We start from the raw sequence: 26,373 nt of genomic DNA on the forward strand, positions 1-26,373 counted from the left end.
AAACTAGAAATATTATCGTTAGAATACAAAGCTTCAAAAAAGCGTGGTAATCTATAAGGTACGAACGAAAAAAAGAATGACGCTCAGGCGGGTATGGCGAGAGCGTCTGCGTGGATGGGCCTCCCTAGAATGAGCCCCTTGATGGAGTCGGCCATCACGATGACGCTCCAGAGGACCGCCACGAGAACACAAGCGGCCGCCACCAGATAGAAGAGGCCGTTGTACGAGTCGTGCTTGTCCTTGAAGTAGCCTGCGAAGCGTCGAATCGGTTATCCCTGCTTTTGGTATACGTCGGACACGCACAACTCCTTCCATAAGACGTGCGCCCGCATTAGTTAGTTGTACGAGACCGAACAACGTGCCAGGAGCCATTCATTCTAGATGCATGAGTAGTTCTCACTATTTGGTGCCACAGAGCATCACTATATAGTTGTCCAATCATTCGTCGACGGTTAAAAGGTCGTGTTCCGAGCCCGCGAGAAGATTCCTTCACTGCAAGAAAAAGTGCCGACGATTCCGTAGTTTTGGGTTCGTATAGGTTTTCCATTATTGTAAAAGTTAATTCCTAAGTTTGTTTTGCTTATTTGTATTCCTTAAATGATGCCTCTAAAAGTAATCCTTATGGGTCAACGGTCACTCTTTTTTTTTCTTTTCGATAGCATACGATGGCCAGACAAGCTGTCGTATTTGAGTAGAGTATCGCTCTTGTATATATTCCACGTTGCGGGTATAGTGACGTATTCGGCGCTCCACGCTGCCTTTGTTGTACCGTACGTTTCGCACGGTAACGTTTATGTTTAGAGCCTTATAAGTGGGTGTTAGTTGCTATACTGTACCGATTTAAATGTGCGCCGTGCCATGCCTCCTGCAGAAACTCAGAAATAGAGCCTCCGTCCTAAGTAGGTAGTTCCAAACCTTGTTCTATCCTCTGTACGCAACCACTCATCCCGTGCCTCACCACGTCTTTAGTCATCTCTGTAATATCACTTTGCACATAATAGGTTTTATTTTACTATTCGCGCGCTCTGGAGGCATGATGGACGATTGGAGAAAAACTTCGCGTGAGCTGGTTGTTGTGTAAACAGATTCACAATCAATACGTGTCAGTTAACGGTTTTCTTTATTTTTATGTGTACGTGTGTATGTTTAACCAGTCACACCTTAAAAATAACAAACAACAATGCCCATTTGTATGCGCGGCTACGTTAAGGCGGATTCACAACTACAGCTAATATATACGTGTTAAGCTAGAGCAAGAGACGAGGAAGTATTCCGAAACTGCATTGTTACCCAATTAATAAAGACACACTTGGCCTTAAACGTGTTACAGTTCAGCAGGCTGCTGGGCTTGTATCAAGAGCATATCATTTTTCTCCGTCGAATAAGCGGCGGTTGTTCTTTTTATGCAATAAATGTTGCTGAAGTTGTAGCCCCTGTGGTTCATTTTGTGCCTCCTATGCATGGCGTTGATTACACGAACGTGAATATTTCGAATAACGAAATTTAAGGACGCGTTTTCGCTATGCCTTATTTCACTATGAACTTTTCGAACTCCTTTCTGGCAAATGATTTCTCATTTGATCATCTACGTGCGTGTCAACTGTTGGACGAAGTAAAAAAAAAGTACCGGAACCCCGATGTGATCATCAGAGATGTAGTAAAGGGCTCCGAAAATTTAGACCATATGAAGTTCAACTAGCAGCTGAATCGGTGGTTCTCAGCCATGGATGTTTTGGGAACCCCTTTTGGAATGGTGGAAGTGGCGAGGGACCCATTGCATTGAGAGAAATAGGTGGCAAAGTAATAAATTGGCACATGCATGCAGTGTGAAATAGATGCATTTCGCTTCTCTGGCAAAGAGTGCTCAAACCTCAGAGCCACGCCAATTCGACCTCTACAGCTTCTCATTAAGTGATTGCACAGTCTGCAGCCACATTCAACCCTTTTTTAACTGTTTGCTTTTCAAATATCATTTTATAATGAGCATGCTGGTGTGCATATGTTGTAGAAAACTGCAACATGAGCATGAAAGCCGTCACATGGAGGAGGGGAAACGTAAATTAGCTCAGTCACAATTCACTAGTGTTATGCGACGAAGCATACCAAAAGAGACCGCTGTCGAGGAATTCAATGTGCTTCCAAAAACGCGTTTGTGTGTGTGTCGGGGAGGAGAGGGGGTTGCAGACCACTCAAAATGACTTTGCAGACACCCTGAAATTCGTGGACCTCCATGTGAGTACCTCTAACCTAATTTTAAGCACATGGGCATCTGACACTTCGCATCCATGTAAATGCGACCGCCGCCTCTGGGATTCGATCCCGCGACTTTCGGCACAGCTGTAAAGCCCCACGGCCCGATCACTAGGGTGAGTGTTCGACGGGTTAAATGGCCCGTTCATAGGCGTGCTCAGGTTCCCCATAAGTTGGGCGTGAGGGGGGAATGCAAATTTCAAAATTGGTTCTGCCGAACTTTGCATCACGCCCCCCCCCCCCCCCGCTGCAGCACCCATCCTTCCTCTCTTTCTGTTTTCTTTTTTTTTTTCTTAAAGGAACTATGCGCCCCTATAATACTGCTACGTACCAGAGGCATCGAGACGAGGAGGACAAAGAGCACATCCCGTAACAACGTGTTTAGTAACCCGACCCCTTCCCGCTCCTCCTCAAATTGCCGTGTCTAAAGGACAACATGCTTCACAAATGAAGAAAAATAAAAATAAAACGACGATGTGCTTTTCGCAACGACCTATTTTCGGTGTCTTGCTTTCCATGAGCAAACATTGCACATGAACATTTGAGGGGCCATAACACTGATTTTTACACAATGACGATGAGATCTGTCCGATTGAATAAAATGATGGAGCAAATTTGGCGCCTATCCCCCCCCCCCCCCCGTGCTCTGGGTGATTTGGGAGGCAGCCATCCCTCCTGACCACCTCGCACGCGTGCATATGGGCCCATCACTATTTTTAGGCACTGCCATAAACAAGCACAGCGCGTAGATTACTTGGTGACGATCACGCCGGGAAAGTATAAAACCATGCATGCGTGACACGAAACGATCAAATTTCAAAAGAATGACTTCCTGCATGGAGTGGGCCCGGGTAGTTTACACAACAATTAGACGCAGTAATTGCAGAGGGTAAATTACAGAGACACTGAGAAAGAAGCGATTTTTCTCGTATTTCATTTCATTTTATTACTTAAAAGCTCAAAAACGGCATTACAGAGGAAGTGAGTTTATATACGTGCATTACACATTGGTTAGAAATAACATTTGAATAAGCATTATTAAACATAACGTGGATAATATGGGTACACGATTCTGCATTGGTATACGGTACTCTTTCATAATATCTAAATCGCCACGTTTGCCTTTCAAGCCCATTTTAGAGTCTTTTTGTCCCCTGCCCACAACATCACTGCACGCTGTTCTTGATGTTGAAAATAAACTGAAATTTAATTGAACTGAATTGCAGCGCGAAGACTCTTGGTAAGCCAGAGAACGCGCAAAATAAAAGTGCGGGTGGTGACGCTACCTTTCAATTTCGGCACTAAACGCCGTGACGCCATGTGTTCAAACGGTGTCTACAGCGTACAGTCTATGTGGTTTCTAATCGGTAAAATTGGAATAAGTTATCTTTTGAGGGGGCCAGACACTTGAAAAGTTTCAATGATTTTCGTTGAGCCGATACCACCACAATATGAATGAATCACTTTGAAATCCGTGACTTCAACGCGCGGAGATTTCGGCCGCAAGATTTAAAAAGAAAAAAAATTAACCATATCCACGCAGTGAATGATGATGAGTGGGCGAAGTTCCGGAAGTAAATATCGTAAACCGCGGATTCTCCGTACGTTTTACCCACGCGATCATCATGTAAAGACGTGACAAACACGGGTGTGGTACGGTATATACATGGCATAATGTTTTATTTGTCACTGTATATGGTAGTCAGACGCTACTTGCTTTGACCCTTCGTTCAAGCGGCAACAACTGGAGAGTGGCGGACGCAGATTCACGCACACATACACACACACACACACACTCGCTAAAAGCAGGGACGAACAAAGTGCAGGTTCGGCGATCCCTTCAGGACCAGTAGCGAAACCAAGATAGTCATGCCTTTCTCTTCAACCGAAGACGAAGCAGCGAAAGAGCAGGGCACGCGCGGGAGTGGATGGATGGATGGATGGATGGATGTGGCTGTACCCTTTAGATCGGGCGGCGGCTAACGCCACCTGGCCGTAATACTTAGTGAACTAATCATTAGATTTATTTTTTTTCTTTAAATAGTGAGGTTGAGGATTCGTATTTTGCAGTGAAGGGTTTAATTTTCACTCGTGCTTTGACTTTAGCCACCAATCAGATAACCTCCTTCTATAGTTAAGTCTACCCGCTTAAAGTCTATTTTGCCCTCCCTGTCCCTAAACCCCAGCGCTTTGAAAAATTCCGTGCCATCATCCTGAACTAAAGGGTGAAGTCCTTTACAGAACACTATCAAGTGTTCGGCAGTTTCTTCTTCCTCTCCACACGCACTGCATACTGCGTCTACCCCCTTCGTATTTGGCCCGATATGTCTTGGTTCGCAACACTCCCGTCCTGGCCTCAAACAGTAGAGAACTACCCCGAGAGGAGCGAGCGCCGCAGAGACATCTAGGGGGCACTCGAGTACTAGCGGCTGGCTACGACGCGACAACGGACAAGCCTCGACCTTAGAAAGCTTCGCCCCTAAATCGAGATTTTTAGCAAGCTACGGAAAACACGTTACGGATATACGACATGGTTCCTTTCCGTATGCGCGTACAATGCTCGCGCATGCACACTCGTCAGCCGGTTTTGTATTGCCGCCTTTCCGTAACGTTTTTCCGTAGCTTGCTAAAAACCTCCACAATCTCCCGCTAAAATAAGCCCTGTGTAGATGCGAAGCACCAGGTGCTAACGCTTACACTGACGGCAGCGTTGACGCTGGCGCTCATCGCGGCGTTGCGAAGAAACCGGAGGCGCAAAGCACACAGTGATGGACCGGTGTTTCCTACTGGAACATCACTGCTAACGGGCAACGAGATACAGAAGACACCTATTGGCCACAGAGACCCGCCGTCCGCATTTAGTTAATGCGTACGCTGCAATTTTTTCATTGCTCGACAACAAACAGGAGAGATCTCCCAGCGGCACTAACTTGGCGGTCATTATCAAGTATACCTATAATACTTATGTAGTGGCCAGTGAACGGTTGTGCAGCGCGAGCAGTCTTTTTCTTTTTTGATCAAGAAACTCGCTAGCAGATGCTGCCTGCGTCGGCGCTGTCAGGCGGGAGATGGGGAGGGGTCATGCATGCGCAGTGGGTGGACAGACGCCGCAGGACTAACGGACACGGGTCCTGTAGCAAGATGCTTCGCATTAAAAATCAAGCTTTAAACTTAATTTTCTCTCCTATTAATATGTCAAGTGAGGGGTAAATTAGCGACATTAACGTTTTCAGAGTATGGTTTATCCATCTAAGCCAATTCATTGTTTCACTATACTATCCCTGTAGTTATACAGGCTCCCTACGATCAAATGCACTCACCGATGAGCAATGGCCTGGAGAGCGATGCCACTCCCATGGAGAGCCGGTGCATACCAAACGTGAGCGGCAGATGGTCGTCGCCCAGGTGGTCTGCCAGCAGCACTGGCATCGACGCTATCGTGCCACCGTTATTCAGGCCGAACACCAGCGCCACCACTGCCATGCTCGACACTGTGTGCAAGTGAGCTAGCAGCAAGTAGCATACACCCTGCAGTGAACCATTGAAGATGCCGAGTATAAATGATACGTCGCTCCTCATGGCGTCACTGACTGCGCGTAACATGCTCTTTTAGAGGCTGTTTTGGCATGTGCTGATGAAACTTAAGGTGGCAACCGCAAGCAAACGTCAACTCGAAGAAAAACAGGATTTGTGTGTTTTTGCGTGCCAAAACCACGACATAAGAAGCACGCCGTAGTGGACGGCTGCAAAAACTTCGACTGCCTGGGGTTCTTTACCGTGCCGCTAAGCCTAAGCACACAGGCCTCTAGTATTTCACCTCCACCTAAATGCGACCGGCGTAGCACGTTCCGGGAGAAAAAAAATAAAAAGAAGAAAGCGCTATATGCGCTTTCCTTACCATGTCCTTAACATGTCCTTACCCCCTCTCCCCCCCATCTGGCGCAGCCCTCCATTGTGTTTCACTTTCTTCCCTCTCCCTTTTCCGCACATCATCGTTGAAGCGACATGCTCTTTTGAGCGGTATTGCTGTGGTGTTGTTGTTTTGATGGTTCCATCTTGCGACCATTTACGAACGTTCCGCTACAACAGTTGTGGCGCAGCCTGTCCTTACGCACACCTACCTGCACGGTAAAGTTGATGATAAGCATCCACTCGCGGTTGATGCAGTGGCGGTCGGTGATGTAGCCCGTGCCTATTCGGCTCAAGAAGTCGCCAAAGGCCATGGCCGAGATCAGTATGGCGCCGTCGTCGTTGCTGGCATGCGCCGCGCCCTCCGCGTGGTCCACAATCGTTATCAGGTAGGTGCCGAACACGTAGCCGTACACCACACCAGTCGCCATCAGCGGCACGAACATCGGGCGCCAGAAGAAGCTGAACATCTGCACGATACCATCCTGCATCAAACACTGTTTGTGTCTGGCTCTCGTTTGATTGCGTTCAAAGTTCACACGGTTGAATGACAGACGTTAAAAGCGAACCTAACCCGTGTGGTAAATTAACACACGCCTATCTTGTGGGCAGTTTCGGGACATGACATAGGGGCAAGAAGCTACGTCAGTGTGTGTCATGACTTCGAGCACTTGGGTCCTTTTTTTCTTTTTTTTTCAGCGCGTCAACTTACTTTCAGCGCATGGCAGGTACACTGGCGTAGCTATAACACGGGTGTGCTAACTAACGTAATCCCCCCCCCCCCCCCACCCTCCTTGTCTCGGTGCAACATGGCTTCTGGCCCCCCATAACGAAACCCAGTCTACGCACGTGAGCACCTTAAAAAAAAAAAAAAAAGCTGCCAGCAGGCCGCGCATTCTCAACACAATAGCTTCACACACCGCAGATGTGGAACATATCTCACCCCACGACGTCTTCGCCGTTGAGGTTCAGACGAGCGCGGTGGCAGCCCGGAAACGATGATGCCGCTCTGCCACAGCAGTAGGTCTGTGGAGAAGAAGTCGGTGACGGGGTTCTTGCTCGCCGAGTTATCGCAGCTGCTGCACCTCGAGGCAGCGGGCGTGGTGCCTAGCGTGGTGCTGAACAGGGGATGGTGCGGCGGCCTCGGGAAGCTGGGCGTCGAGCGGACTGCGATGGAGCCGGCCAGAGCGTTGAGCACGAGCGCGCCCACGATGAGCATGGTGCCCTGCAGGCCGTACTTGTCCAGTAGCCTGCCTATGAGCGGCGGAAGCAGGATGCTGCTGAGCGCCGCTCCGGCAAAGCTCACGCCGCTCGCCGAGGTCCGGTACTCGTCAAAGTAGCGATGCAGGACCACCACGTTTGTGGGCACCATGAGACCCGACCCAGCCCCTGAGCAGATCCGGAATAATGAGGCGATGCCAGACGCGGTACCATACAATGCGCTAACCAAATACAAGCGCGCAGGGAGGATTGGGAAGAGGCGGTCCCCTAACTACCTTAACCACGTATGAGGGGGAAGGGGCGAGAAATCTACCCCATCCTTTTAATGAGTCGTACTCTCCCTGTCTTTGGCTGCAGAAATTAAAGCCTTTTTTTTCCTTCATACAAACCACTATAACTACTGCCGCAAGGTGGCAAGTTGGGCTAGTCTGCAGTGCGCTTTAACAAAAATTTACAATAATGAACTATTACTACTCCCTGTGAATAGTTGAAGAGGGTTATGGCCACAAATGTTTTTAACAATGATGGCGATCGAAGGTCCCTGATGTGGCATTCCACAAGAGCTTTTTAAGTTCAGTCTACAAAATGAGGAACCACTTTATTTTACACTTTTCATTATTTGAAAAGCATGTTGTATTTAGGACTTGGCCAAGGTGAGAGCAAGGGGGCTGGTTTAAACCTACGCCCCTCCCCCCCCCCCCCCCGCCCTAATGAGGACGCCTGCGCACGCCTTTGACGGTAATTCATCCGTTTTTGCGGAGTGACACATCAATGAGGATTTGTGCAACCCTCTTTACTGTATCCTTCAGAAAACCGCGCTCGCGATTGCTCTATTACCACGGGAATTCCGTGACTGCGTCAAATCCAAATATTTATTGCAGTAAACTGCAAAGGAAGATATCCTCTTCGGTAATACGGAACCCAGAATGCGAAAATGCAAAAATCCCTGCATATTTTGTCGATATAGATATACTTAGTTCCTGCTTTGCACATTTGTTTGGTTAGGTTAGCAAGGGACACTGCGCGAGCGATGAAAGCAGGTTGTTGCGTCTATAGGTAAACGGCTTGAAAGCAAGTATACAATTTTCATGAAGTTTACAAAATTGCCAGGCGTGAACTGGTAAATGTGGTCAGGATGAGTAAGAAATTGATAAAAAGCTGCGAGTACAAAGTCCCGGAAATCTATAAGTAACATGTACAGGTATATTTTTCGCTTTACACAACCGACTTACCGAAGCCTAAGCCAATGAAGAGAATGTACGCTGTAGGCGTATTCCAAATGAAGCAAGCGATCGCGCTGACTGCTGCCAGAAGTGTGGCTCCTGTGTTCAGCATTCGGGTGTCCCAGTATCTGACCAGAACGCCGACCAAGAAACCTGCAGGACAGAAGGCAGCGTTTTGTTTTTTGTCTCCAAGCCATAATGCATGGAGATAACTGTGTGAAAAGCTAGTTTGTTTACTTAAAAAAACAGCGGACAGCTAAATGATCCAATCAGTACTAGAGACGCTGCAGCATACAAACGAGACCACAGTCTTGCAAAAAAAAAAAAAAAAGAAGAAAAAGACAGATTTTGTTTCCGAAAGGGTAGGGAGGACAAAACGTGTCTAGCACCTTAAATGCTCGTCTGTATTTGTAAATGCACTTGTGTATATGTTGACCCAATTCACGAAAAAAAAGAAATAAAAAACTCAGCAGAACGTACGCAATGTGTGAATCGATTTCATACGAAGAAGTTAGCAAGGTGCCGCTTGTGCAGAATTTCTTGCTTTTCAGCAAACTCTTACAAGGTGTATAGACAATTCAGCAGTCATCATACCGTGGGCCAACCAGACGCGTTGACTACATTGGCGCGTAGCTGACTGTCCGATGTAGCGTCGGCACTCGCATTCTTTTCGAAGAAGCATTCTTTTCGAAGAGGGAGGGAGGGGGGCAGAAAAAAATTAGCTGCCGTTTTTGTATGTCAGTATGTGTGTGCAATATATGCGCAATAAGAATTGCTAAGTTTCGGGGGGTGGGAGGGTTGAGCCCCCTTGGCTACGTCATTGACGTGGAGGCGTACAAGAGATAAAGAGGCACCGTCAAATAGATTCAATCAATTGCCGTATTGTAATCACCGGCCAATCGTATCGCTATACCCGAGTCACTCGCTAGACCTTTAGGGGCTTGACACGGCCATGGCTCCGTTAAAGCGAACGGAGCAAACTCCTAGTAGCTCGCGCTGGGCCTGCCGTCGTTGAGGTCTAGATAGACAGGAGGGTGCGGAGCCCTGCGCGGTGCTCCCACCCTCCCCACACAGGATCGCCCAATAAAGTCTATTTCTCTCTCTCTCGCTAGACATATGCCTACAAACGTATTGCATTCACTTAAGTTCACCAGTGCGACGCTGGTGTTCACACAAGTGCGACACGCGTCAGCATCAAGCATGAGGACATGTGTATAGCGTGTAAATATTTGTCAGTGCGAACCTTGCGCCGAGTTGACGGTATTGCAGATCTCGAAGGGCCACGCGGCCTCCTCGCGGGAGATGCGGAAATTGGACACCAGGCCAACCAGGAGGATGCCCGAGCTGCGAAAGATGATGGCAGCCCACACCTGGATCCAGAAGCACATGGCTGCCAGGAACCAGGCGTAGGAGCTGTCCACAAGCTGCAGCGCCGACATGGTTCCTATAGGCTTGGCGGCGTACACACCCTCGCCTCGTGAAACGTTGGTTCTCTTCTCGAGCTGGGAACGTAGACTGATGATGATGATGATATCATCTTCCAGATGGCGCTCAAAAAGGGAATGGACTGATGACTGGGTGGCACAATGTTCAAGGCAAAAATTTATGTAGCTAAACAAACACTGGAATTTCTGACTAAAAATAAAGCTTAAGACAAACGAAACTGCTAAACGAACATTTTCCTGAAAGAATGTAAGAGTGGACTTGTTGGTGGTGATGCGTGCATGATGGAACTTGTAGCGCACAAAAAAAAAAAGACACTGACAAAGCAAGACATGGCGGCACGATGCGCTTGCCCGTCGTTTCCAATTTATTTTAGTTCGCAACAAGTTCTATGGTGACCATTTACATTTACTCCCTCCTCCTTCCTCACCTCCGCTTCTCGTTTACGCACCCTTGCTATACAGAACACTACGTGGAGGTGCGTGTTCTGCCAGTGTGCCTGACGTATCTTCGGTTTAGGCGTATATACGTTCTGACCAGGTCGATTTCGCCTATAACTTCCAACAACTAAGCAAGGACCTCACACGGCAACAGTACCTGCAATCTGTCATATACGACGCTATCAAGACATCAGAAAAGCAGGATCACCGCCATCTGATAAAACACAAGACAGGATCCTCGCAAATACTACTCCCAATCTTTAACACAGTTCTGCCTCTCTCCCTAACATAAACAGCTTCCTAAAAAGGCACCACAACAGTTGCTTGAGAGCGACAAGTTACGATGTGTATTTCTGGAACCTCCACGCGTAGAGAGGCGAGGAACATGAGAGATATTGTAACGTCCTCTAAAGTCAACACTCCTGAATTCACGGGCAGCGGCCCCTGCGACAAACCTAGGTGTAAACTCCGCCCAACGAGTTTTTAAGGTATGAATTGGTTTATTTCGCCCTCAAAACAAAACGTGATAGCCGAGGAGCCTGCGGTAAAAGCTATCTTTCGATAGCTTGACAACGCCGCGTACACATACAAACAAATAGAATACCTTGGCGGTATCGCAACCGCATGAAAAAAATGCATGAAAACATGATCAAAAAGGTGCTTCACAAGTAACGCGTCATCATTTTCTTAACATATAAGAGGCAACTTCAACGGTCACAGCGCAAACGTCATCTACCTTCTCGATTGGACCTTTAACAATACATATAGGTCAAACTGAGACTGCGTTCAGGATGTAATCAACAACCGCAGAGCACACGTAAAGGCCCGACTGCACCTTCCTCTCTCTAAGCATGTTAATAATCTTGGCCATACATTTTCTGCGGTGGTGCTTCAATCTTATTTAAAAACACAGTATGACCGAAAGGCTCGTGAATCGTACTCCATTCACAAGTTCTAATAATAGTGTCTTTGGTGGCATAAATGAAAGCATAGGCTGACTATCATGCTTGGCCTACAAAGAACCTGAAAAATCCAATTCCGCAGGCAGCTGTAGGCGATCAGGGCTCACGTTTGCCTCCATTAAAATTATTTTCTTCTTTTTATCATTTCTGGGTGAGTGGGTGTACTTGCTCCTGCCTTTATACTTGCCGATTACTAGATGATGTAACCTTGTAGATGTATGTCCATATATATATGTAACACATGGAGTCTGATTTGTTGAAAGAAATGTATCATGTACTCACGCATACCACCCGTCCTGCATATGTTGATAGTATTATACGCCAAGTGATCCGCTTCTTTGACTTAGCGGGCGGTTTGTCGTGATTGCCACCAGCACCTGCGAAGCCTTCGAAGAGAGTGGTCGACTTCAATAGACACGCCGAGCCCCTTAGGCGCACGGGTGGGCACTCACTTAACGTCTTTTGACGCGTTTCTAGAAGATCACATCCTCAAGAAAGAAACGCGCACCGCAGTTTGACACGGCGCCAATGACCACTTTCCCCATTCATGCCGAAGGAAATGGATATCCCCTTTCTAGCGGGGTAATCGCGTCCTTAACCGTTCTTCCTCGTTTATTAGATGCGGAAGCATCTTATACTCGCGCCTTGTAGTGCGCCGTCCGCGCCGTCCGCGCCGTCCGCACCGCTTCTCGAACATTCGACAGCTGACGCGCGCGCATGCGCCGTCGCGCCGTCGCCAGCTCTTCCACCATCTGTGCATCCCTTCCTCCTCTACACACCGCGCGCGCTTCACTCCTCCACCATCTGTGCACCCTTCCTCCTCTACACACCGCGTTCGACATCTACAATTCTCCTGATTCTCCAGTGGACGCGCATGTGGCGTCGCGCTTCGAGAACATTCAACAGCTGACAGTGCATGCGCTGTCGCGCTGCATATATACTCAAGGTCGGCGCTCGCTCGCTCAGTTGCCGCTCGTCGGTTGGTTTGTACGGCGCGTCGACGTCCAAGGTCGTGGTGAAATGAATTCCAACGAATCCACAAACACAATGATCGACGTCCCTTCGACCAGCGCCGCCCTTTCGCATACGTGTGTACGTGTTCACTCATTTAACACCCCCTCCTACAACCACGTTAACCAATTTAGCCATCGACCCAAGTAAGTCACACTTTAACACCCCGTTAACCAATTATATGCTCCGCATCCTCCTCAGTGTTCCCCCGAGGGAAGCTGCGGGCAATTTTTTTCTTTTTTGTATTGTTGTGGCTTTTCTTCCTTTCTATTTTTTTATCTCTCTTTCTTTCTTTTAAATCGCACGCGTAGCCTCGTCTTGTTCGCAATTTTGAGTTGTTTTTATTGATTGTTTGTTTCTGAAAGTCTTCATCGTTTTCACTCACGCTCTCTCGATGTCGAGGCGGAAATAGTTTGCCACAGATAAAAGGACGATCATGTGACTGTTTAACAAAACTTCGTTGATGAACTTGTTGATTATTCACTTTAAGGTATTTGCTTACATAAGGAAGCTTTAGTGCGTGGCAACTTATGGGATAATATTATGGGAAAGTGGCACCTGATTTGATATTCATCATGAAAATTTGACACCCATATCGAAACTGACCGCCCCGTGCGCGCAGAAAAATCGGCCTCATTGTTTCATCAGACTGGAATTGCTCGTGACAAAGAAGTGATGAAATTATATGTTGTGAATGCAACAGACACGCGAATTTTTAATGTACCGCCTTAACTACTTTTCAAACTTTCAAACTACTTTTCAAAGAGACCTATAATGTTCGTTAAACATCAATTTTGGTTATAGTGCTGGCTGCACAACTTTATAGACATTACATATGTGCTCCTATGATACAGCCGTTACGTCGGGTTGACTTCATTTGTAGTTAGGCGCCATCTTCTTAAGTTGATTCATGTATCAATGTCCAGTACTACCGGCCTCGCGAGCACTAGCGCTTCATGTCAGTTTACCACTCGCTTCTGATGGTGCTAATATCAATGTTGCTATTGGCATTTTTACGCAACTGTGAACAACTGGTTATATAAAATAAATGCAGCTGTTTAACGTGTGTCAGTGAGCGTATTTGTACATACTTTTACGCCACTTCGTAACGTTTTGCTCAATTAAAAAATTACAACAGTCACCTTCCCTCCACACGCTTCGCATAACATCGATTCCCAAGGTATGTGGGATCTGCCTAATTTTTTTAATGAATGCCTGGAATAAGGAAGTCTCCTACATCTGGGAGAAGAGCACACGTGCCTAGTCGTAAAATAAAATTCAATTATCTCTATCTTCATTTGTCAAAGTTTTGAGTGTCAAGTGAATTATGTGACACTTTCAATTTTTCAATGCACACATATTCCAACCCGATTATTGTCTATTTCAGGAATGAGTACCATTTTTAATAAGTCTAAGAACTCCAGATATTATTGTCATCATTCTTGACACGTTTCAACAGACAGCGAAGTTCGTGCTAAACATTGTTTGTTTATTTTTTCTTAAGCGCCGACAGCTTTGCTGTAGATCGCATAAAAAGAAATGACAACGCGGTAAGCGAATGAGCTTTATTTGAAAAACGTAGCGCATACGCATGGAAAGTGAGCTTTTAGGACAGAACTGCCTTCATGAGGTTACCAATGCTGTCGGTGCCAAAGTCAGTCTTTCCTTCCACATCAAGCGCCAAGCTGACCGAGCCTTTGATTTCAAACTTTGTCCGGTCACCAGAGCTGTCAGACTCTGAACTCGATGACTCTGAGCTTGAAGATTCCAGGCTGTTTGACAAGGACTTCGGAGACCCAGACCTAGTGCCCGACTTTCTTTCGCTTTCTTCGTCGAACGTTGATGGCTCCACCGTCCGTGTGAAATCCAAAAGCTTCTCGAGCTTATCGTAAAACTTATTCGATTCCGCATCTCTGGCCGAGCTGCCATTCTCAGAGGTCTTAACAGGATCAGCCTCTGATGAAATCACGCTTCTTTCTATAGTTTCGACTCCCTCGTCGCTTTCGTCACTCATGTCTCCTTTGGCGAAATTGTACACAGTTGCGAGCACTTTTAGCTTGTCCGACACCGTCAGGTCCGCATCAATCAAGGCGTGGTAAAGAGTTCGCAGAGCCCTCCTGCGGTGATCGTCCAGCTCGTTCTCGACCGTCCTTAACCGTCGCAACACGTCTTGCGAATCGAAGTCCTTTGGCGACGCACCGATTCCCGTGCCACTCTGCACCTGGTTGAGCAGTCTGCGGTACATCCGCACACGTCTCATGAAGTAGTCGCCATCGCCCCGCATGTCCTTTAGCTTCAGCAACTCCTCAAACACGCGGTCCATGGCCGTCAGCCTCCTCCCAAAGCGTTCTACCATTTCCGGCGTGATGTATTGGTCGCTCTCGTTTGGTTCCCGTCCCTTGGCAAATGACCTCGCATTATCCGTTGGCTTAAACAGGCTGGTGGCAGTGTCCTTTTTTGTTGCAGCGTCTTGAGACAGAAGTGAGATACCACTCACAAGACCATCATTTGAAAGGTCTAGCATCGGGCCACGGCTGTTGGCCCTCCTGGTCTCTGGGACTGTGTATTCGGAGCTTTTCAGCAACTCACGGACAGATCGTCGCGTAAGCGTCCTTTTTATTTTTTCCGTATTCTGTTTGGTAAGGTCAACTTTTTGTCTTACGCTTTCGGATCCTGAGACAGCGTACCCCTTATTGACCGCTGTTGGATAGTAAGTACAATCATACCAGCCGCGAGTCATTCCTGGATAGTTATAATGGCGATGATAGTCCGGGTAGTAGCGGTTATAAGCACCGTAATAATCGTATGGGTATGAGCCACCACCAGAGTATTTTCCAGTAGAATATCCTCCGTAACCGTTGCTGTAGCCGCTACCCTGATTATAATATGGATACCCATACCCGTAGCCGTATCCGTAGCTTTGGGGGCTGTAGTAGCCAGTAGGGTAGGAGGGGTGACCTGTTTGGCCACCACCACTCGGGTAGTATGAGCCATAACCAAAGCCGTAATTATAATGTCCACCTCCATAGTACGGTTGCCCCCCATAGCCCCCACCGTTGTAAGGATAGGTTCCGTAACTGTTATAGTATGGGTAACGGCCATAGCTACCCCCTGTGGACGGGTAACCACCAATGTTCGCATAACTTCCCTGGTACGGATAAGACGATGCGTAGGTTCCACAACCGCTTGTATAGCAGCCATAAGAGCGAGGGTAGCCTCCTCCGTAGCCACTGTGCCCACCGTACAATCCACCTCCGTAATAGCCACTCCTGTAGTATGGGTAGCCGAACTTGTCATAGCCGCTAACGGAGGGGTAACCAGCGCTATAGCCATGACCACTGTATCCTCCATAGTGTCCGCCATAGCTGGGGTAGCTAGTACTTGTCTGAGGCGGGTAGCTACTTCGCCTATAGTAACCAACGGCCACGTAGTAAGGCTGCCACCAGCTGCTGCCGTAGTACGGTTGCATGTAGCCAGAGCCAGCTGAGGGCCAGTAACCATAGCCGTAGCCTCCAGTACCACCGTTCGTGCCACCATGCTCGAACGAAGGCCTTCTGCTGAACTGCCTCCACCACTCATACGTGGTAGGGGGCGGGTGATAGGCTGGAGGACGATACGACCAGGAGCGAGGATAGTTGCCCTGGCTTGGGTAGCGGTTCCAGTGCCCATTGGGGTTATAGCCGCCAAGATGAGGTTTATAGCTAGGCGGGTAATAAGAGTGGTTCGGGTTGATGCCCGGTGGCGGCGGTGGTGGAGGTGGAGTCGTGGCAGGTTCGTCAGTGGCAACTTTCGGTGCGTCCGTTGTATCGTCCTGGGCACCAGCCGGCCAGCAGCAGCAGGCTGCGTACACATAAGGAAACCATATATTTAAACAAAGCTTACCTGCACCTTGCTACGGTCTTTTACTATTACCCGTAGGTGCGCACCTTCGGAAGTATTGCCTTGTAGGATTAAAATGGTTCGCCATCTTCACAAACAATTCCTCAGGAGCACACATACGTAGACAAAGAGAGGTGAAAGAGGAATGCTAACTACACCAACAAAGCCCTGCCGCGGTGGTCTAAGCTGCTCGGCTGCTGACCCGCCGGTCGTGGGATCGAATCCCGGCTGCGGCTGCTGCATTTTCAATTAAGGCGAAAGTGCTGTAGCCCTGAGTGTGCTGATTTGGGTGCACGTTAAAGAACGTACCCGAGGTGGTAGAAATTACCGGATCTGTCCACTCCGGCGTCTTTCCGATAATCATATACGGTGGTTTTGGAATGTTAATCCCCACATATCAATCAACTATACCAACAAAATAACGGGCCCGAATTCACATTGAAACTTAATTCCCAGTTTGCATGCATATACCCATTTCGTATTCCATTTTTTAATGGAAGTCAACATAATCCAAAGTGATAGCAGTGGCAATTTAATTGAACAACTATCGGGCGAGTTGGCTTCCACTAAAAAACGGAATATAGACCAACTGCCATATTTAGAAATAAGCCGGGATATATTGTTATTGCCTCTATTATTTTACACGCAAGACTTGTCGCTGTTTCTGCTGGTGAAATTAATCGTGTAAAACCGCTTCAAAATAAGTTGTCAGCAGGAAGATAAACGTAAGCACATATGGTCATAGAGGCAGCAACATATCGCGGTGCGATACTATTGTGCGCGAACATCCCACGGGCACCTTCCAGAAGATGTCCGGCTCAAAATAATATTAAGAATGCACAACTATCCACAACACGCCTCTTTAGTACAGTATAAAACTGGGACTTTTTGGTAAATTTGTTAGGCGACGCCTCTGCTAATTCATAATAATGGGAAGGAATACAAACCCGTGTACTAACAGACTTAAGTTATGATTAGTAGATATAAGTTCATGCCCTGGCGTTCATCTAAACTTGTTGTCCCCAGGCATGTGTCAGGCTGCTTGAGTAGTGTTTGTTTATAAAGACCGTATACGTGGCTCTAGAGAATGTCACAGCGGTGGTGCACATCATGTGATACATTTATTTTAATTTCTCGATTACTATAGCGCATCTGCACACGATTACCTCTGGGCGTTCTCAAGCACCAACCGTTCAGGACTCTAGTGTCAGCTATTCGGTTCACGATCTTGAGCAAGTTTTTCTTGTGCCAAACATTTGAGGACGGAAGACCGAGGAACAGTAAGAAACAGTGTTCGTTAGTGTCTTTTAATTGTTTCTCGGTCTATCGAATCATTTGTTTGGCCCCGAAAAAAAAAAGAAAAAGCTTGCTGAAGATCAATGATTTTTAATTTTAGAATTCAGAATTGTTTGCCTTATTGAATGCTCATTTAACAACAACGTATTTCAAGGGCCCGCTGACTTCGAGCGGGAGGTATGCATACCTATGAGGGCCGCGCAAGTCAGCAACGATGCTCTCATGGTGGTCCTTATCGGCGAGTGTGTGTCTTCGGCGAAGTCCGTGAGCCCACTGCCGGCGACAGGTCACCGTGACGCGGCAGCGCGGTGGGGACCACTATCTGCGCGCGCGTTTCGCGGCTCGCTTTCGCCGGTGTTTGTCCCTCGCTCGAGCCGATTCACCTGGCCGCTGAGCACACAGGGCCTCGCTGGAAACGCGCGCGCGCTGACCGGTGTCCCCTCTTCCCGTTGCCTACATTTAACTCTCATTTATTTTCTATCTTTTTTATTGGCCCTTCGGGCGAACTACGCGCCGCGGTGAGACGGAGCGTCATCGCCTCTGTGCACACAATGGGAACGCGAGCTAGCTGTCGACATCATGTACACCCCAGAGGCGAGCACCGACGCTTACCTCCGGCCGAGCACAGCATGGCCTAATTTCACGTTCCGCCTGAAGCTACCAGAGAAGCGCACTATAATGGAGGTCTGCAACATCGATCACACGACAGTCATCTCCGACACGAGTCATGCAGTGCAATGGGCACCTTTCACGAGAAACGAATCCACTTATTATCTGTTTTTCTGGCCAGAAATCCGTAGCCGCACACAGCACCACCCCGTTACATGTCAGTGTGTCTTTCCCATAATGACGTCGGCTTTGTACCTTGAATATATATATATATATATATATATATATATATATATATATATATATATATATATATATATATATATATATATATATATATATATATATATATATATAGAGAGAGAGAGAGAGAGAGAGAGAGAGAGAGAGAGAGAGAGAGTACAACCCCATTTGGGTCCTATAGACCACATTACTAGTACGACTATGCAATTAGACATAAGCATAGTCCCTCAGCTATGCTTCTCACGGAACCGGGAAAAAAAAAGCCGTGTAACACAAACACGCTCGTAAAATCACTCAACAGAAAGTCCTGCTAAATATTGTAACAAAGCGCCTTGCACAGCTCCACCTGAAAAAAAATATATTATTCAGTTTATGACTTAAAGAAGTTATTGATTGAAGTGGGTGCAATATGGTCGAGAGCTGGGTAGTTCGTGACTGATCATTATATTTTATGGTGAAGTAGCACACTTTTTTTACAGGGACAACAGAGACAATTGAGAAAAACACGACACTCGCTACACTCGCAACTAAATTTATTTCAGAAAAAAAACATTTCATATAATTGCACCCACGACCACCCGAGTGACAGAGAAGTGAGATAATAGTCACTGAAAACTTATCTAACAGTATATTTTGCACTCTTAGCGATAGAATATTCTCGACACGTGACGAAATGAGGTTAACAGTCCGTGTTTTCTCAACCAAGAAAAAAAAATGTTACACACACTCAGGCGATAAAAACGAGGCATGCGCAGCATACACACTTCAAATAAATAAAAAACGTAAACCTAAGAAAATCGGGAGGGCGTCCGACCTGTTTATACATAAACGTGCGTGTGTTATTTGTATGTGTGCATGAATCTATGAACATACTACTTTAAATTTTCGTAACGGGGGTGCTGAACACGCCCTCTGGCTAAGCGAGTGAGACTCGTATATATTAGGTTCTACATTCGTGAGTCTGCAATTTCCAACAAGATTGATTGATTGATTGATTGATTGATTGGTTGATATGTGGGGTTTAACGTCCCAAAACCACCATATGATTATGAGAGACGCCGTAGTGGAGGGCTCCGGAAATTTCGACCACCTGGGGGTTCCTTAACTTGCACACAAATCTGAGCACACGGGCCTACAACATTTCCACCTTCATCAGAAATCCAGCCGCCGCAGCCGGGATTCGATCCCGCGACCTGCGGGTCAGTAGCCGAGTACCTTAGCCACTAGACCACCGCGGCGGGACAATTTCCAACAAGAGGCCGATAGTTCGCGATACTTACAAAGTGATGCTAGCAATTTAGTTATCTATTAAGCACACAATATATCAAAATTGATATACATTCCACAAAACGTGTGCTTTCGCTGCGTATAGACTCCGCGTAGTGGTGAGATAGCTGCACTTTACTCTGACTCAAATATCGGCATGGCCGACTATAACTGAACAAAGCAGAAAGCTGGGCGAGTTAATATGCATTCTTCGGCACTGGAGAGCGCACGCTGGCTGCGGTGACAAAGACAGAAGAACACGATACAAGCACCCACTTTCAACCAAAGTTTAATGAAGGAGAAGAAAAAGAACATCACATAGAGAGTACGGTGCATTCATAACTGCACGGGAAACATAACATTGTAAGTGACGCATTACTTCAAAACCTTACAAAGTTGTGAGGTGATAAGACATTTCTGCTGAATCTTACAAAGGCACTTGCAGTTAAAACAGTTCACAAATTGTTTCAGGACAATGACTATCCTGGCCGTAGCTTATTGCTATAATGGACCGGAGCCACATTCACGTCGGAAAGGTACCGGGGACCTCAAGCATAACACCCGCACGCCTTTTATAAGGCAGCAGAGGGCCTCAAGTGATAGGTTGACGGCGAAGCCACCGAAGAATACTTTGCAAAGCTCGCACCCGCACGCATTAGCGAAATGTTAATCAGTCGCTCGATTACTGACGAAGAAAAACAGAGATGGAGGCCCAGCAAGTGAAAGAAATGGCGGAACAACAATGTACCGGAAATAGAGCTTTTGATTGGCTGCGGCGGTGGTACGCGTTGCCCACTCGTCAGAGACTGTCAAAGTGGGGCGTCGTTCCCAATGACCACTGCCCCAACTGCGGGAAAAGAGAAACGATCCGAAATGTTGTTACCAGTTTGCAATAAACTTCCCTGTCTCAGTCATAGAAAAAGGTCACAAATGTGTGAGCCAGACATCACTGGCGCTAACAAATAAATATCTTTTCTGGGCCACACTCCTTGCAAGTTTCGACCGATTTGTTTTATCACCTCGGCGTGATGTCAAGCTTTGAATTAATGCGTGGCTTATAACGTTATGTTTTCTGCGCATTGACACATGCCTGCATGATACTCTCTATGTGATATTCTTCCGTATTCCTTCATTAGGCTTTAGTTGAAAGTAAGCGATTGTGTCGTGTTCTCTCTGTCTCTGCAGTCAGCGCGCACTCTCCAGTAACGATGACTAACTTGTTATTGTTAATGTATTCTTTTTAATCTTATGTTGCCACTCACTGTGACACTGATCAGTTAATCAATGCTGACGCGCATGTATTTCTTAACTACTGATTTACTAATTAAATAGCATCTGAATTCATGTTCCAATATACATTGTTGCCTAACAGGATTAGCTTACTTACTCCTGATGGCGAACCCCTTTTGTGAGCCACTAGTCTCCAATAGAACGTCTTTCCATTCGATTCCGGGCCTTCGTTATGAAGTTAGTAGAAGTTATGAGCTTGTTTGGGAGAATGGGCTCTGGCTATGTCGTAACTGCTTAAAGTTTAATGAACAGTATGCAAGGAGATTTGAGGTGAACATTCTATATTTACAAAAAAAAAATGTTTATATTAGGTCATCTTGCAAACCAAGATGTCCATGGCCATTTGCAACCATTTCGAGATGTCTTTAAGAGGTTTTGTTTCGCGGGATGAGTCACCTCGCTGATGGACTTGCTGATTCATCGGCTACACAATCCATTCGCATGTTGTGCCGTCAAGCTCAGAAATTTGCCATTAACGATGATTTCTTCGACGGACGCAATTACAACGCCGACTGCATCCAGTGGCTAATAGCAATACCCCGCAGTCTGCGTTCCGACATAGGCGAGTCGTTGCACTCCGATGCGGAGTGGGATCACATTCGGTAATATCGAAAACTGACCACAACATTCACCAACGCACTGTAGCGAGTGATGTGCCGCTGCGTGCAGAAGTTAGTTGGCTCCTGCATCGATTGTCAGCGCCGCAACAAACTTTAGACGCACCTGTTGCCGGCAGGTATATGCAAAAGCTTTACCTTGCCCTGATTGGCCGTTTGGGCGCGTTGGCGTCAGTTTATACGAGCAACTGCCTCTGGCGTCGGCTGGTAGCCGATGGGCCATCGTCGTCATAGACCACCTCGCACGATATGCCGAAAGTGCCACTTTTCGCTACAGCACAGAACGCTGCCTCTTTTCTGTTTCAACGATTTTCGCTGCGTCACGCTCTGCCCCAGAAGCTGGGATCAAGGCCATCTCTTCTTGCCGCAAGTCGTCGAATCCATTGTTCACCGCAATACTGCAGCATACCACCCACACACGAATGGTTTCCATGTACGCCACCACTCACACGAATTGGGATGTCATTCTTCCCTTCGTCATCTACAAAACCGCCCCTAAAAGCATCCTCAGAACACTACTAGTTTTAACGTGACAGTGTTAAAGAGCTCGTTTCGTAGACATATTCCGCTGTCTGCATCAGGGACATCGTCGTGGCTGTGAGCGAAAATTGTCTTGTCGGTGACCGTTAATTCTATAGAAAGATAGAAATAAAATAAATAGTAAAGAACTTTGGGTTCAAGTGAAAATCGAACCCAGGCAACCTGAGTGGCAAACGGGTGCTCAACCACAGAACAACAACAACAAAAAAAAAAACAGTATGAATTTCATGCTGGTAAATATTGCGCGGCAGAAGCATAGAATCGCGCGAGGCGTCTAAATATGTGAAATGCGCAACGAGTAGGTGTTTTAAAGGTCCACAATTACAATGCGTTAAGGCATATTTATTCACCATCAGCAGCAAAAGCATCAACAATAAAGTGAACAGCTGCATAATTGCGCGTGCACATTCTGGGCCTTTTCCATGGCCTCCTAGATTTCTCGTGCCTGCCGGATGAGCGCGAAACGCCCGTCATCTACGACGGCGCTACCTACGTAGGGATAAGGGTCTTCGTACTTGGCCTTTGAGATGGGCAATTTTGGCGTTTGCTACTAATTTTAGAAGATATGCCTTGTTTGGAAGAAGTTGCCTGCTGAATGACGGCGTCACTTACGTAGGGTTACTTATAATTAAGCCTTTTTAAAACTTTTTAACAGTACTTTTGTTGCATATAAGCTCCAAAAACGTAAAAACTTATTTGAAAACACCCCTACTTAGGTGGCGCCACCACTGTAGTTCCGACGACGGCCGCTTTCCAAGTGACCGCCGGTAATCCGGCAGGCAAGGCTGTGGGCTTTATTCGCAAAAGGAACAATTTCGGTGTAGTGAGCAGCTAGCAACTGTACTTGTAGTGTGAACTCTAGGATACTTGCAAAACGCCAATGTTACTCGCACAGCCTTTTGTTTACTTGATGTGCACCACCGAGAACAGCAGCCAAGCTATACCAATTGAGAGGGCGGTGCGTGCGAGACCCAATTAAGCTATTGCGTCTATATACTCTTGAAGGCAAAGCTCAAGTGTCTGTCAAATGTTTTACACTTACATTTGCATTAACCACCGGCTTCATGGTCAGTGGCTATGCCCCAGTAAAAAGGAAAAATTAAGAAAGGAAGCAAGCAAATTCCCGCGCCTAAATTACTTGTTTCAAAATTTATTTATTTATTCATTATTGTTGTTGAAATTATTTGCTTCATTTTCTATATTTGTAATTTCCATTTGTCAATTTCTAATATTTAACTTTTTTCTCTTGACTCCTTTCATAATTCTAAAAGGCATAATCTAAAACAAAACATTAAATCATTTCGTTAAAATTACCCTGTTCTTGGCCAATCCCTCATCGTGGGTGTGCACCACAAATTCCAGGTTCTTCTACTTCTTTCTGCGCGTGCCCAAAAAGCAGCCATATTTGATAGTATTTGCCACGTCCCCAGCGATATGAGGCCGCTCAGGTGGGACGAACTAGCAAGCGTTTCGTCACGTATGGCGTCGTAATATATAAACATGGACATCCTGGCTCCTCAACGGCTGCTGTTCAAAGACCTAGGGACGAGCGAGTCCTTCGACTGCTACGACGCATTCGGTCACGGACCCTTTCAAAGGCGCCTGCTGCTGCTCTGCACCATCGCTCTCTTTCTCTTCAACGTTCACGACTTTGCATTCCGTTTGATTCTGAAAGACGTAGAGTACTGGTGCAAGGTACCTGCGCCACCGCCGCACTCGAACATCTTTGCGGACGAATGGAGAGGATTGTTCCTTCTCGATGACCGGGTGGCACACCCAGTCACTGCCGGCGTTACGAGCGCCCGGAGGAACCGAACGGCACTACTCCAGAGAGGATACCTTGCGAAGGGTGGAAGTACGGGGACGACGACGAGCCGGCCCGGATGAGCGCCATCAGTGAATGGAACCTGGTCTGTCAGAGAGACGCGCTTATCGCCGTCATGGTCGCCGTCAACTGCTTCGGCTCCTGCTTGTTCTCAGTGGTGGCCGGATCGCTCGCCGACATCGTAGGTCGAATGCCCGTGCTGCTGGTGGGCGTGGCGGTGCTCGTCATCTCCACAGTGATCGGATGCATTTCCAGAAGCTTCCACACGTTTGTGGCCGCGAAGTTCTTTAGTTCTGGGGGCGTTTCCGCAGTCATGATTACTGCCATAACGTCTCTCTTCGAGGTGACCACGCACAGCAACCGGCCTCTGCAAATCATATTCGCTGGAATGCTGGGAGTCCTATTTTCCGACATGTGGGACGCCACTGTGGCAATCGTCAGGGTTGGTTGGATGCTGAGGCACGCCGCCTTCATGCTCCCCACGTCGCTTATGGTACCGGCCTCCTGCGTAGCCAGCGAGTCACCGCGCTGGTTGATCGCAAGGGGTCGCTTGAGGGACGCCGAGACCACTATGATGAATGCCGCGGCGGTCAACCACTTTCCCATGCACTGCACAACGTCGACAATCGACAAGCTCAAGGCGGAGTTGTTCAGGAATGAGATGCGCCTTCCTTCAATTGACCAAGAAATGTTCAATGGCTACTCCATGCGGCGGCGAGCTCTCATATTGAGCCTTTCGTATTTCTCCATCACCTTCGCCGCTTTCGTCAGCGCGTTCTCAATAGTGCGAAGAAAAGAGTCCTGGTTCGACCACTTTTCTTTCCCAATGAATATTGTATGTTACGTGGTGATGGATCGGCTAATAACGAGGTTCGGCATGGTTACCGTATTGAACATATGGTTTATGACCCTCGGTGTGCTCCAGTGCCTATTGAGCCTCGCCTTCGGCACCGAAGGTGGAGCTGTGTGTCCGGTTCTGGTCACGTTGACCACTGCTCTGTTCTACACCGGCTCCATCCTGTACCTCGTCTACATCCAGGAGGTCTTCCCTACGGCTGTCCGTGGCTCCGCAGTAGGCTGCATTTTCGCCTGCGCTCGTTTGGGCGGCCTTTCCGCCATCGCTGGGTGGGCGTTCCAGAGGGCCGGTCGAAGCGACCTGGGACACGCGGCGGCCGCCATACTTCTTCTCGCGTCAATATTTACGCACGAAGTTCTGCCACGTGCGACGAAAGTCGAGAGCGCCAAAATGGAGTGCCGCAATGCGCCGGCTACGAGAAAGCGTGCCACGAATTACGCGAAGAGAACGCCCGATTCCAGCAGCTACAACATGCGCAGAGGCAGGTCTAGCGCTGAGAGCCTGGTCGACCACTAGTTCTCGCAGTCATCACCGTTCGCGTAATTAGCCATATTTCGGACCTTGATCTTGGCGGCTTCAATCGCACTAATCTTACATTTATTTTTCTTTCTTTTTTTTCGATTTACCGAATTACGTGTCTGCGTCATCAGCTTGTGATGTAGAAGTTTTATGCACGAATAGTCATCCGTGTCTATGGCTGTGCAGTACATGTGCCGTCGTTTAGTATGCGGTCGTTTTTTGTGTGCGAACATTTTTATACATTTTTGCCCGTGACATTCGCTGTCAGGAAGAAATAATTAAGTGACCAACGAACCAAACCTATGCGAACACATCAGAAAAAAGTGTCTGTTATTCGGCTCACCGCGAACAGTTGCTTTCTTAATCAATACGACTGTTATTTTGTAAACCACCTGCTTATAAACGACGGTGGGTGACTTCCATAGTTCATGAAGCTGAATCTTTGCTTGCGCAAGGGAGTTGTTCTTGACATTGTTGTGAAACTGCTGGCAAGGGAAAAAATAGACACTCAGCCGCTTGTCCTTATCCTCGTATATATTCGTGAAGTGTTACAAGCTGAGAGGGCATACGTTGCACGAACCTGACTTGCCCTCGGGAAGTATAGTAATGTAAAGCTGATCGCGAGTGCCGCAATTACGAGCCAAATAAAGTGGAAGGAAAGAGCGGTAATATAATAAGATCCGTAAATTTTGCAATAAGTGTTGGCCAACCGTTTCGCTTACTAGTGTTGCTTTGTGTGCTTTCCTACTTCCCCTGTTTGATGTGTGTGGCGTCACTGTGCTATGCTCGTCCTTTTGAAGGGGCCGTGACATGATCCTTTAACAATTTGTAGCTTTCAGCAAAAAAAAAAATGAAATAGAGGGTCTACTATGCCTACACATGTATGAACAGTGGTCAGCAAAAAAAAATATTTTAGTGCAAACGAAGCTCTAGAACTCTGCGACTATAAACCTCGCGCCCCACCGGCGAAATGC

The 26,373-nt window shown here is 47.2% G+C and overlaps 3 protein-coding genes across 3 annotated transcripts; 1 reads left to right on the plus strand and 2 right to left on the minus strand.

The window, feature by feature from the left end:
* Positions 1-83: 83 nt before the first annotated feature.
* Positions 84-10,296, minus strand: LOC119164744 (monocarboxylate transporter 12). The gene is made up of 6 exons (XM_037416955.2): positions 9,847-10,296; positions 8,613-8,756; positions 7,103-7,548; positions 6,372-6,629; positions 5,571-5,778; positions 84-250 (listed from the first exon to the last, which is right to left on the minus strand). The coding sequence occupies exons 1-6, from the start codon at positions 10,040-10,042 to the stop codon at positions 84-86; spliced, it is 1,419 nt and encodes a 472-aa protein (XP_037272852.2). The 5' UTR covers positions 10,043-10,296.
* A 3,710-nt stretch (positions 10,297-14,006) lies between these two features.
* LOC119187050 (uncharacterized) lies at positions 14,007-17,978 on the minus strand. Its single transcript, XM_037435327.2, has 2 exons — positions 17,822-17,978; positions 14,007-16,299 (listed from the first exon to the last, which is right to left on the minus strand). The coding sequence occupies exons 1-2, from the start codon at positions 17,856-17,858 to the stop codon at positions 14,066-14,068; spliced, it is 2,271 nt and encodes a 756-aa protein (XP_037291224.2). The 5' UTR covers positions 17,859-17,978; the 3' UTR covers positions 14,007-14,065.
* Positions 17,979-23,632: 5,654 nt separating this feature from the next.
* On the plus strand, positions 23,633-25,434 carry LOC119164753 (solute carrier family 22 member 12). The gene has a single exon (XM_037416963.2). It carries the CDS (start codon positions 24,083-24,085, stop codon positions 25,394-25,396), a length of 1,314 nt encoding a protein of 437 aa, XP_037272860.2. The 5' UTR covers positions 23,633-24,082; the 3' UTR covers positions 25,397-25,434.
* Positions 25,435-26,373: the final 939 nt, after the last annotated feature.

The sequence above is a fragment of the Rhipicephalus microplus genome, chromosome 1, assembly GCF_043290135.1.
Source record: "Rhipicephalus microplus isolate Deutch F79 chromosome 1, USDA_Rmic, whole genome shotgun sequence".
Lineage (NCBI taxonomy): Eukaryota > Metazoa > Arthropoda > Arachnida > Ixodida > Ixodidae > Rhipicephalus > Rhipicephalus microplus.

Bases quoted from the DNA above. Each gene is read 5' to 3' on its own strand.
- LOC119164753 (XM_037416963.2), top strand. From the start codon at position 24,083: ATGAGCGCCATCAGTGAATGGAACCTGGTCTGTCAGAGAGACGCGCTT.
- LOC119187050 (XM_037435327.2), bottom strand. From the start codon at position 17,858: ATGAGAGCATCGTTGCTGACTTGCGCGGCCCTCATAG. The intron at 16,300-17,821 runs GTATGCATACCT...ATGTGTACGCAG, and splicing joins GACTTGCGCGGCCCTCATAG to CCTGCTGCTGCTGGCCGGCT.
- LOC119164744 (XM_037416955.2), bottom strand. From the start codon at position 10,042: ATGTCGGCGCTGCAGCTTGTGGACAGCTCCTACGCCTGGTTCCTGGCA. The intron at 6,630-7,102 runs GTGAGATATGTT...GGTATCGTGCAG, and splicing joins AACGGCGAAGACGTCGTGGG to ATGTTCAGCTTCTTCTGGCG. The intron at 5,779-6,371 runs GTAGGTGTGCGT...GGTTCACTGCAG, and splicing joins TCATCAACTTTACCGTGCAG to GGTGTATGCTACTTGCTGCT.